The following is a 16,900-nucleotide window of genomic DNA, read 5'->3' as shown; positions in this document are numbered from 1 at the left end:
TGTCCACATTAAAGGAATGAAGGGCCTGGAATATGATATTCCAATAGGCTAAGGAACTTGGTATGAAGCCAAGAATAACTTATCCAGCAAAAATGATCATTGTTTTCCAGGGAAGAAGATGGACATTTAATAAAATAAATGAATTCCATCTATTCTTGATGAAAAAACCATATCTACACAAAATGTTTGATCTTCAAATACAGAACTCAAGAGACTACTAAAAAGGTAAAAAGAAATCTTGAGAACTATATTTCTGCCATAAAAATATGTAAAGAACATATGTATAACTTGTCCTAGAAACTAGAGGTGGAAAGGAAATTATATCATAAAAAAAGGTAAAGTGGAGGTACTACATCTCATGAAGAGGCAAAGGTAACCTATTATATTTGAATGAAAAAAATGAGGGGAGTGAACATAGTGTGTATCAATAGGTATATTCGATCTATGGTGAAACTCCTTCCACTTCATTGAAAAGTGAGAGGGACGGAGTAAGCTAAGGGGAAGGGAATACAGAAATTGTGAGAAAAAGGGGTAAAATAGGGAGAGGAAATTTAAGGTGGGAGAGGGATACTCTCTCCTTGTGAAAAGCAAGTGATGTTCACAAGTTGAATACTGGGTAGTAGGGTAAGCGGGAAGGAAAGGAGAAAATCATAAGCAGGGCTTAACAGGATGGCAAGAAATATAGAATTAGTCATTCTAACCATAAATGTGAATGGAGTAAACTCCCTCATAAAGAGGAAGCAGTTAGCAGACTGGATTAAAAGCTAGAATCCTACTATGTGTTGTTTAGAGGAAAGATACCTGAAATATGACAATACATTCAGAATAAAAGTAAAAGGGTGGAGCAGAATCTACTATGCTTGAGGTGAAGCCAAAAAAGCAGGGGTAGCCATCCTTATCTCAGATCAAGCAAAAACAAAAATTGATCTAATTAAAAGATATAAGGAAGAACATTATATCCTGCTAAAGGGTAGCATAGATTATTAAACAGTATCAATGTTAAACATATGCCCACCAAGTGGTACAGCATCTAAATTCTTAAAAGAGAAATTAAGAGAGCTGTAAAAAGAAATAGACAGAAAAACTATAATAATGGGAGATCTCAACCTTGCACTCTCAGAATTAGATAAATCAAACCACAGTGAGTGTTCATCCAAGCATGGGGCTGGGGGGGGGGGGGGGCGGAGCCAAGATGGCGGAGAAGAAACATACAACTCTGTGAACGTCCTTACTCCCTCACAACCAATTAGATAAATCAGCCTCAGAAATAGCGCTGGACTGATAGATACCACAAGGACTGGAAGGACGACTTATCAGCTGAAGAGAATCTGGAGTTTCAACAGAAAAGGTCAGTTCCCAGGGGAGAAAGAAGAGAGGCCAGCACAGACGGCTGGGTGCTAGCATACTGCGCCAATTGCGCTGGGAAAGGCTCTGGGATCAGAGAAGCCACTGAGATAAAGGAATCTGGCACAGGCTGTTAGCTCTTCTCTGCTTATAATATAGCAGTTCAGAAGGGAAATCTAAATACTTTAAAAATTCAGATAGATTAGATTTTCCCCGGATCCTGGGGGTGACTCAGCAGATCTAACTAATTAGTTAAATCTAACTAAGATCTAACTAATGAAAAAAAAAAAAAAAAAAAAAAAAAAAAAACTCAGAGGAAGGTGGTCTAAGTGTACCTGATCTAAAGCTATATTATATAGCAGCAGTCACCAAAACCATTTGGTATTGGCTAAGAAATAGACCGGTAGATCAGTGGAACAGATTAGATACAAAGGACAAAAAAGGGGTACATCTATAGCAATCTAATCTTTGACAAACCCAAAGATACCAACATTAGGGAAAAATTTCATTATTTAGAAAAAAATGTTGGGAAAACTGGAAATTAATATGGCAGAAATTAGATATGGATCCAAACTTAACACCATATACCAAGATAAGATCAAAATGGGTCCATGATTTAGGCATAAAGAATGAAATCATAAACAGATTAGAGGAACAGAGGGATAGTACTACCTCTCAGACCTGTGGAGGAGGAAGGAATTTATGACCAGAGGAGAACTAGAGATCATTATTGATCACAAAATAGAAGATTTTGATTACATCAAACTAAAAAGTTTCTGTACAAACAAAACTAATGCAAACAAGATTAGAAGGGAAGTAACAAATTGGGAAAATATTTTTAAAAGCAAAGGTTCTGAAAAAGGTCTCATTTCCAAAATATATAGAGAACTGACCCTAATTTATAAGAAACCGAACCATTCTCCAATTGATAAATGGTCAAAGGATATGAACAGACAATTGTCAGATGAAGAAATTGAAACTATATCCACTCACATGAAAGAGTGTTCCAAATCACTACTGATTAGAGAAATGCAAATTAAGACAACTCTGAGATACCACTACACACCTGTCAGATTGGCTAAGATGACAGGAACAAATAATGATGAATGTTGGAGAGGATGTGGGAAAACTGGGACACTAATACATTGCTGGTGGAGTTGTGAAAGAATCCAGCCATTCTGGAGAGCAATTTGGAACTATGCCCAAAAAGTTATCAAACTGTGCATACCCTTTGACCCAGCAGTGATACTACTGGGCTTATATCCCAAAGAAATACTAAAGAGCAGAAAGAGACATATATGTGCCAAAATGTTTGTGGCAGCTCTTTTTGTGGTAGCTAGAAACTGGAAGATGAATGGATGTCCATCAGTTGGAGAATGGTTGGGTAAATTGTGGTATATGAAGGTTATGGAATATTATTGCTCTGTAAGAAATGACCAGCAGGAGGAATACAGAAAGGCTTGGAGAGACTTACATCAACTGATGCTGAGTGAAATGAGCAGAACCAGAAGATCACTGTACACTGCAACAACAATACTGTATGAGGATGTATTCTGATGGAAGTGGAAATCTTCAACATAAAGAAGATCCAACTCACTTCCTGTTGATCAATGATGGACAGAAGTAGCTACACCCAGAGAAGAAACACTGGGAAATGAATGTAAATTGTTAGCACTAATGTCTGTTTGCCCAGGTTACATGTACCTTCGGAATCTAATGCTTATTGTGCAACAAGAAAATGGTATTTACACACATGTATTGTATCTAGGTTATATTGTAACACAAGTAAAATGTATGGGAATGCCTGTCATCGGGGGGAGGGAGTAGAGGGAGGGGGGGAATAATTTGGAAAAATGAATAAAAGGGATAATATTATAAAAAAATATATAATAAAAAAATTATTAAAAAAAAAAAAAAAAAAAAAGCATGGGGCTGTGGGGAGGAGGGCTATTCTCTGTCCCCTGTGCTCGTCAGACACTGTTCCGGGTGCTGGACCCGCTGTTTCCGCTTTGCAGACTTCAGCCCCATGAGAGCGCTGGGAGCTGGGGGCTTAGGACACTGGAGTCTGGTTTTAGAGCTTGCCATTTAAACTCGCTGGGTGGCCTGAGTGCATTACTCCCCTTTCTGGGCCTGGCTTGTGGAAAGTCTCCAGCTGGGCCACCTCCACCCTGAGCCTGCCTCCCAGGCCACTCAGCCCGTCCTCCGGCTCCCATCCATTTTGTAGAAGGCTAAGTCCGGGAAGGGGCAGAAGGGACCCCGGCGGGGACGGTACCCCGTGTCCATGGTCCCCCACCGGCTGGGAGGGAGAGTTCTCCCACTTGCGGGCCAGTGCAGTTCCCCCGCCGGCCCTCTGTTTCTAGGTTAGTCTAGCCACATGGGAAACACTTAGCCTTAGGGGAGCAGGTCACCCAGGCTGAGGATGGGCCTTCCCACATGTGGGTCGGATTCAGAGCAGGGAAGTTCACAATTCCCTGCATGCTCCGAGGAACAGTGCTCTTGACTTCATGCCAAATGTGAAAGACCTGGCATTCCTAAAGAATCAGCTGGAACATCTACATGGGTGACTGGAGGAGGAGGTTAAGACAGGTGTGGAACAGGAAGGCTCCTTCCTGTCATCTCCTTTTCTCAAGGGCTTCCTGGCTGGCTATGTAGTAGCTAAGTTAAGAGCATCTGCAGTAATGGGCTTCACAGTTGGTTTATGCACCGGCATCTATGCAGCACAGTCTTAGGCTGTCCCCAACATGGAGAAGATGTTTTCAGGATTATCTCCGATCCCTTCAGAAGGGACCTGACTAGTGGCCTTCAGCAGTCCTCTCTCCAGGTCATCTCTAGGAGGGCTCTCTTGAGAAGACTTGAATCTGGGTCAGCATGGATAGGTAGCATGCCTGACTGTATAGTTATCAAGGATAGAGTCAGGTTGTCTTGCCCTATATCCAGCTTCCCCAGGATTTTAATTGCCTCAGCTGCTCCAGACCACAGATGTTTTCTCCTTGTCCTGTACCTCTATCCTTCCTTCTTCCCACCAGCATCTATGCTTCTAAACTGTGTGTATGTTCAAACCTGCTTCTTCCACTACTGATTATCCTATGGCATACTTAGTTCCTTATCAATCTGATAGTGTAGGAGCCAGCTCCAGATGGACTATAGGCTTCCCCCCCACTTTTCTTCTTGCCATTACTTACCTACCTAAAGGCCTAGGTTGGTAGAGTGGGGATGAATGTGGAAGAAGGGGGCATACCGGGCATAGGGCGCCCAAGCCAGTCCCGATGGGTGCAGGAGCCTGTTACGCCGCTGCAGGCCTCCAGAATCCGCAAGGCTTCCTCCCACCCCTGCCAGCTGCGGCCATGACCCTCCGCATGACCCCCCTGGGGCTGCTGCTGCTCCTCTACTGCCTCATCTCAGGCCTCTCCTCAGTCTACACCGAGCTGCTCATGAAGAGGCAGCGCCTGCCCCTGGCCTTGCAGAACACGTTCCTGTACTCCTTTGGGGTACTTATGAACTTGGGGCTCTATATGGGAGGTGGGCCAGGCCCCTGGCTCCTAGAAGGCTTCTCAGCCTGGGCAGCATTGGTGGTTCTGAGTCAGGCCCTCAATGGACTGCTCATGTCAGCCATCATGAAGCATGGGAGCAGCATTACCCGGCTCTTTGTCTTCTCCTCTTCCCTGATTGTCAATGCTGTGCTCTCAGCCACCCTGCTTCACCTCCAGCTCACAGCTGCCTTCTTCCTGGCCCTCCTTCTTATTGGACTGGCTGTACATCTCTATTATGGAGGCTGGTAGAGCCCGCCCTCTGCAGCTACTTGGCCCTCCAATGCTATTAATGAAGGCTCAGTATTACTGTGGTCAACATTGTCCTTTCCAGTAACAAGGACTCACCTTGTGGAGAAGGTGCTTCTCTTCTTCCTTGTTGGAGTTGGAAGGCCCATCAGGATGGGGGCCCCAGGGGGTCAATGGAGGTGTTAATGATTCCAGTCTTATCTTAGCCTCTTTCTACCTATCTGCTGACTCTTAAGTGACTGCATGTCTTCCTTCCCTTGTGGCTTTAGCCTGCTATTTCCTCCTGCTAGTACCAGCCAGAAACCCTGATTGAAGTGCCTTTGAGAGGAGAGGGCTGCAGTCAGATACAGGAAAGCCCCTGGTAGAAGGAAGAGGCCTGAAGCAGAACTGAGTTTTTGCTATGGAAACACTATTATTGGCTCAAGTTTGTCTCCCAGGTTCTGACAACTCCTTCTTTCTTCATTGTGTAGAACAAAGGGGAAATCAGTTAGGGATTCTGCCTCTTATCAGCTGCGTCTGGAAGACCAGAGGCCTAGCTCTCACTCTATCAATCCTGATGTCCCAAGCAGTGAGCCATTCTTCTCACTCCATCCCTCCTGCCCTGTCATTTAAACTCCGGCCTAGATTACTGAGATGTGAGCTCTGAAAACTAGCCAGAGTTAGGCAACAGAAAGTCTTTTCCTGTTTTGAGTACTGAGTATTTTGTTCCCATAGGTAATACTTGCTTTTCTAATACATCTCTTGTCTAGAGCAGAAACAGGCTTGTTTTAAGTCTTTCTCCACTTTATTGACTCAGATCCTATAGCAATGCACCAAAAAGCCAAAATGGTGCAGGCAACTTTGACCTCCTTTGTCCCATCCCAATCTTTCTGAAAAGTTCTGCCAGTGCCATGGTCCATAATGTCTGGCAACTCTAGCAATTGGGTGTGTCTCTTCTCTCCCCCACTCTCCCTTACATCCAATAAACTCCTGTAATTACAGAAGGAAACTCAACTCTTCCCCTCTATGCTGCTGTTTGTCCAGAGTCATGACCAAGTTTCCTTTATCAAATCAGGGATGAGCAGGTTCAGAAGGAATGATACTTGCCCTCTCTTATGGCCCATATGCTTTTTTTACAGTCTGGAGGGCTCTCATAAGCTCTGTTGCTTTATACTCCTGGATTCTACTCCTGCTAGGAAATTTTGGCCCTCGGCTTGGCCACTTGTCCTGTGATATACCCTTAATTCCTAGTAAGCCAGAAACTCCTTTTCAGAATAATTTAGACTAGGGCATGTAGGATTTTTCTATAGCTCAAATCAGTGTCTCCTTCATTGTATAAGCAATAAGGTCTCACTAAAGTGTATTTGGGAGTAGGGATTTCCCTACCATCTGCAAAAAAATAAATAAACAAATAAATAAATAAAACCACAAAATAAATAAGAAAGAAGTCAAAGTCGTAAATAGAATACTAGAAAAGTTGATAGGATAGATCTTTGCAGAAAGCTAAATGGAGACAGAAAGGAGTACACTTTCTTCTCAGCAGTTCATGGAACTTATACAAAAATTGATCATATAGTAGGACATAAAAAACTCAAAATCAAATGAAGTAAGGCAGGAATAGTAAATGCATCCTTCTCAGGCCACAAAGCAATGATAATTACATTCAATAAAAAGCCAGGGGAAAATAGGCCAAAAATAATTGGAAAATAAGTAATCTTATACTAAAGAATAATCATAAACAGAAAATCATAGACATAATTAATAACTTTACCCAAGAAAATGACAATAATGAGACATCATACCAAAATGTGTGGCAAACAACCAAACCAGTAATAAGGGGAAGTTTTATATCTCTACAGGCCTACATGAATAAAATAGAGAAAGAGAAGATCAATGAATTGGGCTTACAACTAAAAGTGCTAGAAAAGGAACAAATTATAAATCCCCAGACAAACATGAAACTTGAAATTCTAAAAATAAAAGGTGAGATTAATAAAATTGAAAGTAAAAAAAAAAACTATTGAATTAATAAAACTAAGAGTTGATTCTATGAAAAAAAATAGCAAAATAGAAAAACCCTTAGTAAATCTGATTAAAAAAAGGAAAGAGGAAAAGCAAATTGTTAGTCTTAAAGAGAACTCACCACTAATGAAAAGGAAATTAGAACAATAGTTAGGAGCTACTTTGCTCAACTTTATGCCAATAAATTCAATAACTTAAATAAAATGGAAGAATACCTTCAAAATATAGCTTGCCCAGATTAACAGAGGAAGAAGTAAATAGTCTAAATAGTACCATTTCAGAAAAAGAAATAGAACAAGCTATTAACCAATCCCCTAAGAAAAAATCCCCAGCACCAGATGGATTTACATGTGAATTCTACCAAACTTTTGAAGAACAACTAACTCCAATGCTATATAAGCTATTTGAAATAATAGGGATTGAAGGAGTCCTACCAAATTCCTTTTATGACACAGACATGGTACTGATACCTAAACCAGGTAGGCTGAAAACAGAGAAAGAAAATTATAGACCAATCTCCCTAATGAATATTGATGCTAAAATCTTAAATAAAATATTAGCAAAAAGATTACAGAAAATGATCACCAGGATAATACACTATGACCAAGTGGGATTTATATCAAGAATGCAGGGCTGGTTCAAGATTAGGAAAACTAATAGTTTTGACCATATTAATAACCTAATTAACAAAAACCATATGATCATCTCAATAGATGCAGAAAAAGCATTTGATAAAATCCAACATCCATTTCTACTAAAAAAAAAATTGAGAGTATAGGAATAAATGGACTATTCCTTAAAATAATGAGGAGGATATATTTAAAACCATCAGTAAACATCATATGTAATGGCGATAAACTGGAACCTTTCCCAGTAAAATCAGGAGTGAAACAAGGTTGCCCATTATCACCATTACTATTCAATATTGTACTAGAAAGGCTAGCCTCGGCAATAAGAGCTGAGAAAGAGATTCAAGGAATTATAGTAGGTAATGAGGAAATCAAACTATCACTCTTTGCAGTTGACATGATGGGTATACTTAGAGAACCCCAAAGACTCTGCTAAAAAGCTATTAGCAATAATTCAGAACTTTAGCAAAGTTTCTGGATACAAAATAAATCCACATAAATCCTCAGCATTTCTATACATTACCAACACACTCCAACAACAAGAGATACAAAGGGAAGTTCCATTCAAAATAATAGTTGATAGTATAAAATATTTGGGAATATATCTACAAAAGGAAAGTCAGTAATTATATGAGCAAAATTACAAAACACTTGCCACAAAAATAAAGTCAGATTTAAATAATTGGAAAGCCATTAAGTGCTTTTGGATAGTCCTAGTGAATATAATCAAGATGACAATACTTTCCAAACTAATCTATTTATTTAGTGCTATACCAATCAGACTCCCAAGAAACTATTTTAATGACCTAGAAAAAATAACAATAAAATTTATATGGAAGAACAAAAGGCTGAGAACTTCAAGGGAAGTAATGAAAAAGGTGGCCTAGCTGTACCTGATCTAGAACTATATTGTAAAGCAGCAGTCACCAAAGCCATTTGGTATTGGCTAAGAAATAGACTAGTTGATCAGTGGAATAGGTTAGGTTCATAGGGCAAGATGGTGAATAAAAATAGCAATCTAGTGTTCGATAAACCCAAAGATTCCAAATTTTGGGATAAGAATTCATTATTTGACAAAAAACTGCTGGGAAAACTGGAAATTAGTATGGTAGAAATTAGGCATATACCCACATTTAGTACCACATACTAAGATAAGATCAAAATGGATACATGATATATACATGATATAAAGAACGAGGTCATAAATAAATTAGAGGAATATAGGATAGTTTACCTTTCACACTTGTGGAGGATGAAGGAATTTGTGACAAAGGAGAACTAGAGACCATTATTGATCACAAAATAGAAAATTTTGATTACTTCAAATTAAAAAGCTTTTGTACTAATAAAAGTAATGCAAACAAAATTACAAGGGAAGTAACAAATTGGGTAAATATTTTTACAGTTAAAGGTTTTGATAAAGGCCTCATCTCCAAATATACAGAGAATTGACTTTAATTTATAAGAAATCAAGCCATTCTCCAATTCATAAATGGTCAAAGGAAATGAACAGATAATTTTCAGATGATGAAATTGAAACTATTTCCACTCATATGAAAGAGTGTTCCAAATCACTATTGATCATAGAAATGCAAATTAAGACAACTCTGAGATACCACTACACACCTGTCAGATTGGCTAAGATGACAGGAACAAATAATGATGAATGTTGGAGAGGATGTGGGAAAACTGGGACACTGATGCATTGTTGCTGGAGTTGTGAAAGAATCCAAGTATTCTGGAGAGCAATCTGTAATTATGCCCAAAAAGTTATCAAACTGTGCATACCCTTTGATCCAGCAGTGCTACTCCTGGGCTTATATCCCAAGGAAATACTAAAGAAGGGAAAGGGACCTGTATGTGCCAAAATGTTTGAGGCAGCCCTTTTTGTAATGGCTAGAAACTGGAAAATGAACAGATGTCCATCAATTGGACAATGGTTGGGTAAATTGTGGCATATGAATGTTATAGAATATTATTATTTTTTTGTAAGAAATGACCAATAGGAGGAATACAGAGAGGCTTGGAGAGACTCACATAAACTGATGCTGAGTGAAATGAGCTGAACTAGGAGATCATTATACACTTCAACAATGATATTGTATGAGGATGTATTCTGATGGAAATGGATATCTTCACCATAGAGAAGAGCTAATCCAATTCCAATTGATCAATGTTGGACAGAATCAGCTACACCCAGAAAAGGAACACTGGGAAATGAATGTAAACTGTTAGTATTTTTTGTTTTTCTCCCCAGATTATTTTACCTTCTGAATCCAATTCTTTCTTTGCAACAACAACAACTACAAAATTCGGTTTTGCACATATATATTGTACCTAGGATATACTATAACATATTTAATATGTATGGGAATGCCTGCCATGTAGGGGTGAGGGTGGAGGGAAGGAGGGGAAAAATTTGGAACAAAAGGGAATTCAAGGTATAATGTTGTAAAAAATTACCTACACATATGTACTGTCAAAAAAGGTTATAATTATAAAATTAATGAAAAAATAAAAAATAAAATGATCAAAAATAAGCCAAAGGTTGATGCAGGAAAAAAATAAATCAAATTTTAGAGTATAAAATGAAATTTATTTTTATTTACATAGTAATAATTGTAATAATTTATGTGATTTTACATGAATAATTAATATTTTGTCATTCTAATATGTGGGAAAGAGACTGGAAGATAAGAAAAAATTAAAAACATTATAAAATAAATGATCAATTGGATTTTGAAAAGAATGAATGTATACAACTGAAATATAGCATCACATAAATGCAATGTTTCAATATTAGTCAAAAATACAAATCAAAAAGAAAAAGGCATTTGTTGAGACCATACTATATAGTAGGTATTGTACTAATTGTTGATGATACAAAAAATAAAGTTTAAAATAATAAGACTTGTCCTCTGGAAACTTATAATATGATGTTGGGAAAAAAAAGAACACAAATATGCACAAATAGGCTGTAAAACATTTAAATTGTTAATTAAGAGAAAGAAGGCATTAAATCCAATAAAATTTGGGAAATGTTATTTGAGAAAAAATTTTTTCTAGAAATTCGTGGAAAAGAAGGACATATTTGAGAGGAAAGAGAATTGAAGACAAGGGAGACAGAGGAAATGTCTGAATCCAAGAGATAGAACTTAGTTCATTAAAAGTAAAGAGGTTAGTGTTGTACCTAAGAGTAATGACAGGAGAACAAACTATAATAGCAGTAAAAAGCTAGGTGAGGGAGAAGAGATTATGAAAGACTTTGAACTCCAAATAGATTTCTTTTTAATCTTAGGTGACAGTATCACAGCAGTTTACTGAGTAGGTAAAGTTATATTATCTAACCTGTGCTTTAGGAAAATCATTTCAGTAGTTAATTGGAGGAGCATTGGAACGGTTAAACAATTGAGGAAGACAGTTCTACTAACAGACTACTGCAATAATCTAAATATGAAGATTAATTCATACTGACTGCTAGCATGTTGCTAGTATCAAAATAGAGAGATATATTGAAGTGTTGTAAAAGTGAAATTGACATGCCCTAGGAACAGATTTTAGATGATGGTGAGATATATTGGGAAGTGGATAATGATGCCATGGGTACCTAGATGATGGTGTTTTCCTCAACAGTAATAGGAAAGATTTCTTAGCAGTAAGGTTTAGGTGAAAAGAGAATTGGTTCAGTCTTGGGCATGTTAAGTTTAGTGTATCTACTAAATATTAAATTTAAAATATATGAAAAAAATTGTAAATGCAAGACAAAATCTACACAGAGTGGGTGGGTATGTAGATTTGAAATTTATCAACATAATGCTGATAATTAAATATACATAGGATGTGATGAAATCACTAAGTGATATAGAAAAGAAAAATATGTGATATACAAAATAAGTGATATAGAAAGAAAAGAGAAGAGGGCTCACAAAAGAGCAATTGGAGATATGTAATGTTAGATATTAGATGTCTTGACATAGATGAAGATTCAGTAATGAAGACAGAGAAGAGGTTTTTTTTAATAGGTAAGAAGGGAGGCAAGAGGGAACCCCCCCAAAAAAAAAAGAGACAAGAGATTGTCAAGGAAGTAAAGATGGTCAGTAATGTCAAGGGTGCACAGAGGTTAAGGATAATGAAGACTGAAGAAAGATCATTGGACAATTTGACAATTTGAAATGAAACAGTTTTGGTATAATTATGGGTTTAGCAATCAGATCATAAGAAGTAAAGTAGTGAGTGAGGAGAGAAAATGGAGGTAAGTATTGTAGCTGGACTTCTCAAAGAATTTAGACGAAAAGAGCAAAAGAGATGCAGTACAATAGTGGGATATAAATAATATAAGGTATATTTTTGACGTTGAGAGAAATTTGGTTGATTTTAGGCAAAGGATTCAAAATAACTGATATTGTGAGGAAGAAAAAGAGACAAAGGAATTGAAGGAAATATGATGAAATGAGATCTTTTGTTCAGAGGAGTAGCTTTGGGAAGGAGTAAAGCCATCTTTTCCTGTGAAATTACAATGAAAGAACTGATAGTGGCAGAAATAATATGAGTGATATACAATGAGGAAGAAAGGAGAAGAAGGAACTTATAATGAATGGTCTCATTTATTTTTGTAAAATGTGAGGCAAGTTTCTTAACCAACAGATTGAAGGGAAGAGAAACCAGGAAAGATATGAAGAAGAATGAAAAATGTTTTTATAAAAACTGCTGAGAGTGGGATAGTGATTTGATAAAGGAAGTATAGAAGGATTGCCAAGTAGAATTGAAAGCCCAATTGAAATTTTGAAACACAAATTTATAGTAGACCCCATCAGTGCAGGTATTTTCCCCCCTTCATTCATGAGCAGGTATGTAGGAATGAAAATGAAAGTTCTAAATTCCAGTGTCTCCATTTAAAGAAGGATCCCTTCACAATTTTCTCTCCATTTCACATCAACCTCCTTGATTTTGGAGTTATCCTTCATCCCTGCCTGTTTAAGGAAACTCATCTTTGGGAAATCTAATTATCCTTAAGTGCAAGTCTGTCTTAATATTATTATCTCATCAATACCTTTCCTATTAGACCCTATGATGTCAGGCCAGAACGATGATTTCCAAAGACTCCCTTTGAGAAGGGAGCCTTGCACAATTCCCTATTTCCCACTAATTTGTCTGTGAACTTCTTTTAATTTCTCTATCATGTCCCTTTGGATATCTCCTCCTATCCCAAATCTTCCCCTGCTTTGAAATTTCTTTGGGGTGTCATCTTCTCCCATTATATTATAAGCTCATTAAGGGACTGTGTTTGCATTTGTATACTCAAAATTTAACAAAGAAAAAGTGCCTGGAATATATTAGGTGCTTAATAAATGATTATTGACTATTGGCTTTGAGTCAAAGCTAAGGCTTGGTGGAGTAAAATTAGCAAAATGATAAGGGGACAGGGACTCCAAAAAAGAGGAAAGTGTAGAGTTCTCCTGATTCACCAGGTGGTAAAGTTGGGGAAAAGAGGGGAGAAGGATTAGTGTAGCAATGATAGTCTCTGAGAACTGAGGGGTTAAAAGAATTAGAGATTATCAAAAAGTTATCAAACTGTGCATAAGCTTTGATCCAGCAGTATTGCTTCTGGGTTTGTATCCCAAAGAGATCTTAAAGGAGGGAAAGGGACCCACATATGCAAAAATGTTTGTGGCAGCCCTCTTTTTGGTGGCCAGAAACTGGAAACTACGTGGATGCCCATCAATTGGAGAATGGCTGAATAAATTGTGGTATATGAATTTCATGGAATATTATTGTTCTGTAAGAAATAACCAACAGGATGATGTCAGAAAGGCCTGGAGAGACTTAAATGAACTGATGCTGAGTGAAATGAGCAGGACCAGGAAATGATTGTATACTTAAACAGCAATACTGTATGATGATCAATTCTGAGGATGTGGCCATCTTCAACAATGAGATAAACCAAATCAGTTTCAATAGAGCAGTAATGAACTGAACCAGCTACACCCAGTGAAAGAACTCTGGGAGATGACTATTAACTACTAAATAGAATTCCCAATCCCTCTAATTTTGTCTTCCTGCATTTTGAATTTCCTTCACAGGGTAATTGTACACTATTTCAAAGTCTGATTCTTTTTGTACAGCAAAACAACTGTTTGGGCATGTATACATATATTGTATTTAATTTATACTCTAACATATTTAACATGTATTAGTCAACCTGCCATCTGGGGAGGGAGAATAAAAGTTTTGGCAAATGTCAATGGTGTAAAATTACCCATGCATATATCTGGTAAATGGAACTATTAAAATATTAAAAAAAAAAGAATTAGAGATTACATTGTAAAAAGAGAATAGCGTTTGATAAAGATAGCAGAAGGAGAGATGGGAAGTCAATAGATTATGTTTCAATTAGGGAATTATGTGTTACTTGGGATACAGGCATATTCACTATTCACTTCATGGGAAGGTAATAGATTTAAAATCTAAGTGGTTAGAATATTTGAGGGAGAGTTAATATATACAGAGAAGTTCCCTATTATGAGGGCAGGAGTTGAAGAGAAAAGAAAAACTTCAAGGCAAACACTGAATATGATGGCAAAGAAAAGAGTGATTTAGAGGATTGTAAAACACCATTAAAATAATTTTAATTTGATGATAAATATGGATTACACAAACTTCAAAATAGGAGAGATTACTAAATAATGGGGGTGAGGAAGAACCAAGATGGAGGAGAAAAGTTAGATAGTCACTGGAACTCTTCTAAATTTCCCTCCAAAAAAACTATAACACTTCAAAACAAAGTCAGGAGCAGAAGAATACACAAAAATACAATATAGAAGGTTAGTAGAAAAATATCCTTAATACCCTGGAGGCAACTAAGTCAATAGTGCAGGGACTTTTTTTTTTTTTTCATTCTCCTCCATGTTGACTCCATAAAGAACCTATATTGTTGTTGTTTTTTATTAATATAAATAGTTTTTATTTACCAGATATATACCAGCTATACCCTCTTTCCCCCCAGATGGCAGCTTGACCAATACATGTTAAATATGTTAAAGTATAAATTAAATACAATATATGTATACATGTCCAAACAGTTGTTTTGCTGTACAAAAAGAATCAGACTTTGAAATAGTGTACAGCCAGCCTGTGAAGGAAATCCAAAATGCAGATGGACTAAAACAGGGACTGGGAAATCCATGTAGTGTTTCATAGTCATCTCCCAGAGTTCTTTCACTGGGTGTAGCTGGATCAGTTCATTACTGCTCTATTGGAACTGATTTGGTTCATCTCATTGCTGAAAATGGACACATCCATCAGAATTGATCATCCTATAGTATTGTTGTTGAAGTATATAATGATCTCCTGGTTTTGCTCATTTCACTCAGCATCAGTTCATGTAAGACTCTCCAGGCCTTTCTGAAATCATCCTGTTTGTCATTTGTTACAGAACAATAATATCCCATATTATTCATATACCACAATTTATTCAGCCATTCTCCAATTGAACAGCTTGATGCAAAGTGTAATGAGCAGAACCAGGAGAACAATAATAGCAATACTGCATGAGGATAAACTGAATGACTTAACCATTTTTATTAGTACAATGATCCAAGGAATTGGTAAAGGACTTATGATGAAAAAATATTATGTTTTCAGAGAAAGAACTGATAAAATCTGAATGCAGATCAAAGCCTATTCTTTTAAATATATTTTTCTTGGTTTTCTTTTTGTCTGTGTTTTCTTTACAACATTTGAGAATATTTTTGCATGACGTAACAAATACAATCTCCATAAAATTACTTGTTTCCTCAATAAGTGTATAAGAAAATCAAAATGTTAACATGAATCTCTACATATTAAAATTGTTTTGATATCTAATTGGTGACAAATAAAATAATAAATAAACTTTACAAAAGCCTAAGTAAAGGAGATATGGAGATTGAAATAAATAATTTGGTGTTCAAGAATGGGGAAAACAGTTTATATAATAATTTAATCAAATTCAGAGTCAGAGGAATGAGTAGGTTATGATCAGCTGTGAATGTCTTCATCACTGAATTATTTTATAGATAGAATTGTTTTATATAAGACAGAGTTGAAGGGGGAAATAGCCAAAATTCACATAAGTTATAAGAACTCAAGGCTGAGTGCTACATTTATAACAGCCTATATTTCTAAAGTTCTTTAATGTTGACTAAAGGCTTTTCTGCCAAACAAATATTCTTTCTTTAATACCCACAGTGCTATTTTGCTTCTTGTGCACTGCCTACCTTAGACAAGGAGAAGGAAGTTGAAATAATTGATTATTAGATTTAGAGCTTGGAGGTAAAATCATAGGAAAACAGATATTTTTTGAATTGGGTTACATAAGGGCAAATGAAAGATCTCAAGAAAGCACTATAGGAAACTTTGTAGTAAATTTCTCTTTCAACAGGAGGAATTAAGAAAGAGTCCTTGGAGGAAGTGGCTTATGATATAGACCTTGTAAAAAGAAAAAAATATCCTGATAGAAAAAGATGATGAAATAACTCATTTCAAATATGTAATATGGCCTTCTAGAATGTAGAGATTCATGTTAACATTTTGAGTCATATACGATTACTGAAATTTCCCTGGAATTTAAGTTTCACTGAAATGTAGAATATATAAAGAAGAGGTGTATGCAATATACCTGGTAGAATAGATAGAAATATTATTGTAAAAAGGTAAAATTGCAAACATAGGGCTAATTGAATTAAAAATTTTCTATTGCTAATTTCTGAATTAGACAAATGAAATGGTTATATCGGATATAGATGGAAATTGAAGAGAACTTTGAATTATGAGACTGACATAAATTACATTGCTAGGAAATAGGAAGCTCCTGAAAGTCTGTGAATTTCAAAGAAACATAATCAGAACAGTTGTTAGAGAAAATAGTTGTGCTGTCTATATAAGATTGAAAAGTGAGAAATAGGGGCAGAGCCAAGATGGTGGAGAAGATACAAACAATTTTGTGAGGTCCCTTCTTCCCTCAATACCAATTAGTTAAATCAGCCTCAAAAATAATGCTGGACTGATAGAAACCACAAGGACGGGAGGCAGGACTTATCAGCTGAAAAGAATCTGGAGTTTCAACAGAAAAGGCCCATTCCCAGGGGAGGAAAAAAAAAAAGAGGCCAGCAC

At 36.8% G+C, this 16,900-nt stretch overlaps 1 protein-coding gene and 1 pseudogene across 1 annotated transcript; both read left to right on the top strand.

Moving 5' to 3' along the window:
- Positions 1-3,848: 3,848 nt before the first annotated feature.
- Positions 3,849-4,140, top strand: LOC141553215 (SLC35A4 upstream open reading frame protein-like; annotated as a pseudogene).
- A 470-nt stretch (positions 4,141-4,610) lies between these two features.
- LOC141552639 (putative UDP-sugar transporter protein SLC35A4) lies at positions 4,611-5,123 on the top strand. The gene has a single exon (XM_074284709.1). It carries the CDS (start codon positions 4,611-4,613, stop codon positions 5,121-5,123), a length of 513 nt encoding a protein of 170 aa, XP_074140810.1.
- Positions 5,124-16,900: the final 11,777 nt, after the last annotated feature.

The sequence above is a fragment of the Sminthopsis crassicaudata genome, chromosome 2 (assembly GCF_048593235.1).
Source record: "Sminthopsis crassicaudata isolate SCR6 chromosome 2, ASM4859323v1, whole genome shotgun sequence".
In the NCBI taxonomy this organism is placed as follows: domain Eukaryota; kingdom Metazoa; phylum Chordata; class Mammalia; order Dasyuromorphia; family Dasyuridae; genus Sminthopsis; species Sminthopsis crassicaudata.
This window is presented reverse-complemented; position numbering and strand designations above follow the sequence as displayed.

Bases quoted from the DNA above. Each gene is read 5' to 3' on its own strand.
- LOC141552639 (XM_074284709.1), top strand. From the start codon at position 4,611: ATGGGTGCAGGAGCCTGTTACGCCGCTGCAGGCCTCCAGAATCCGCAA.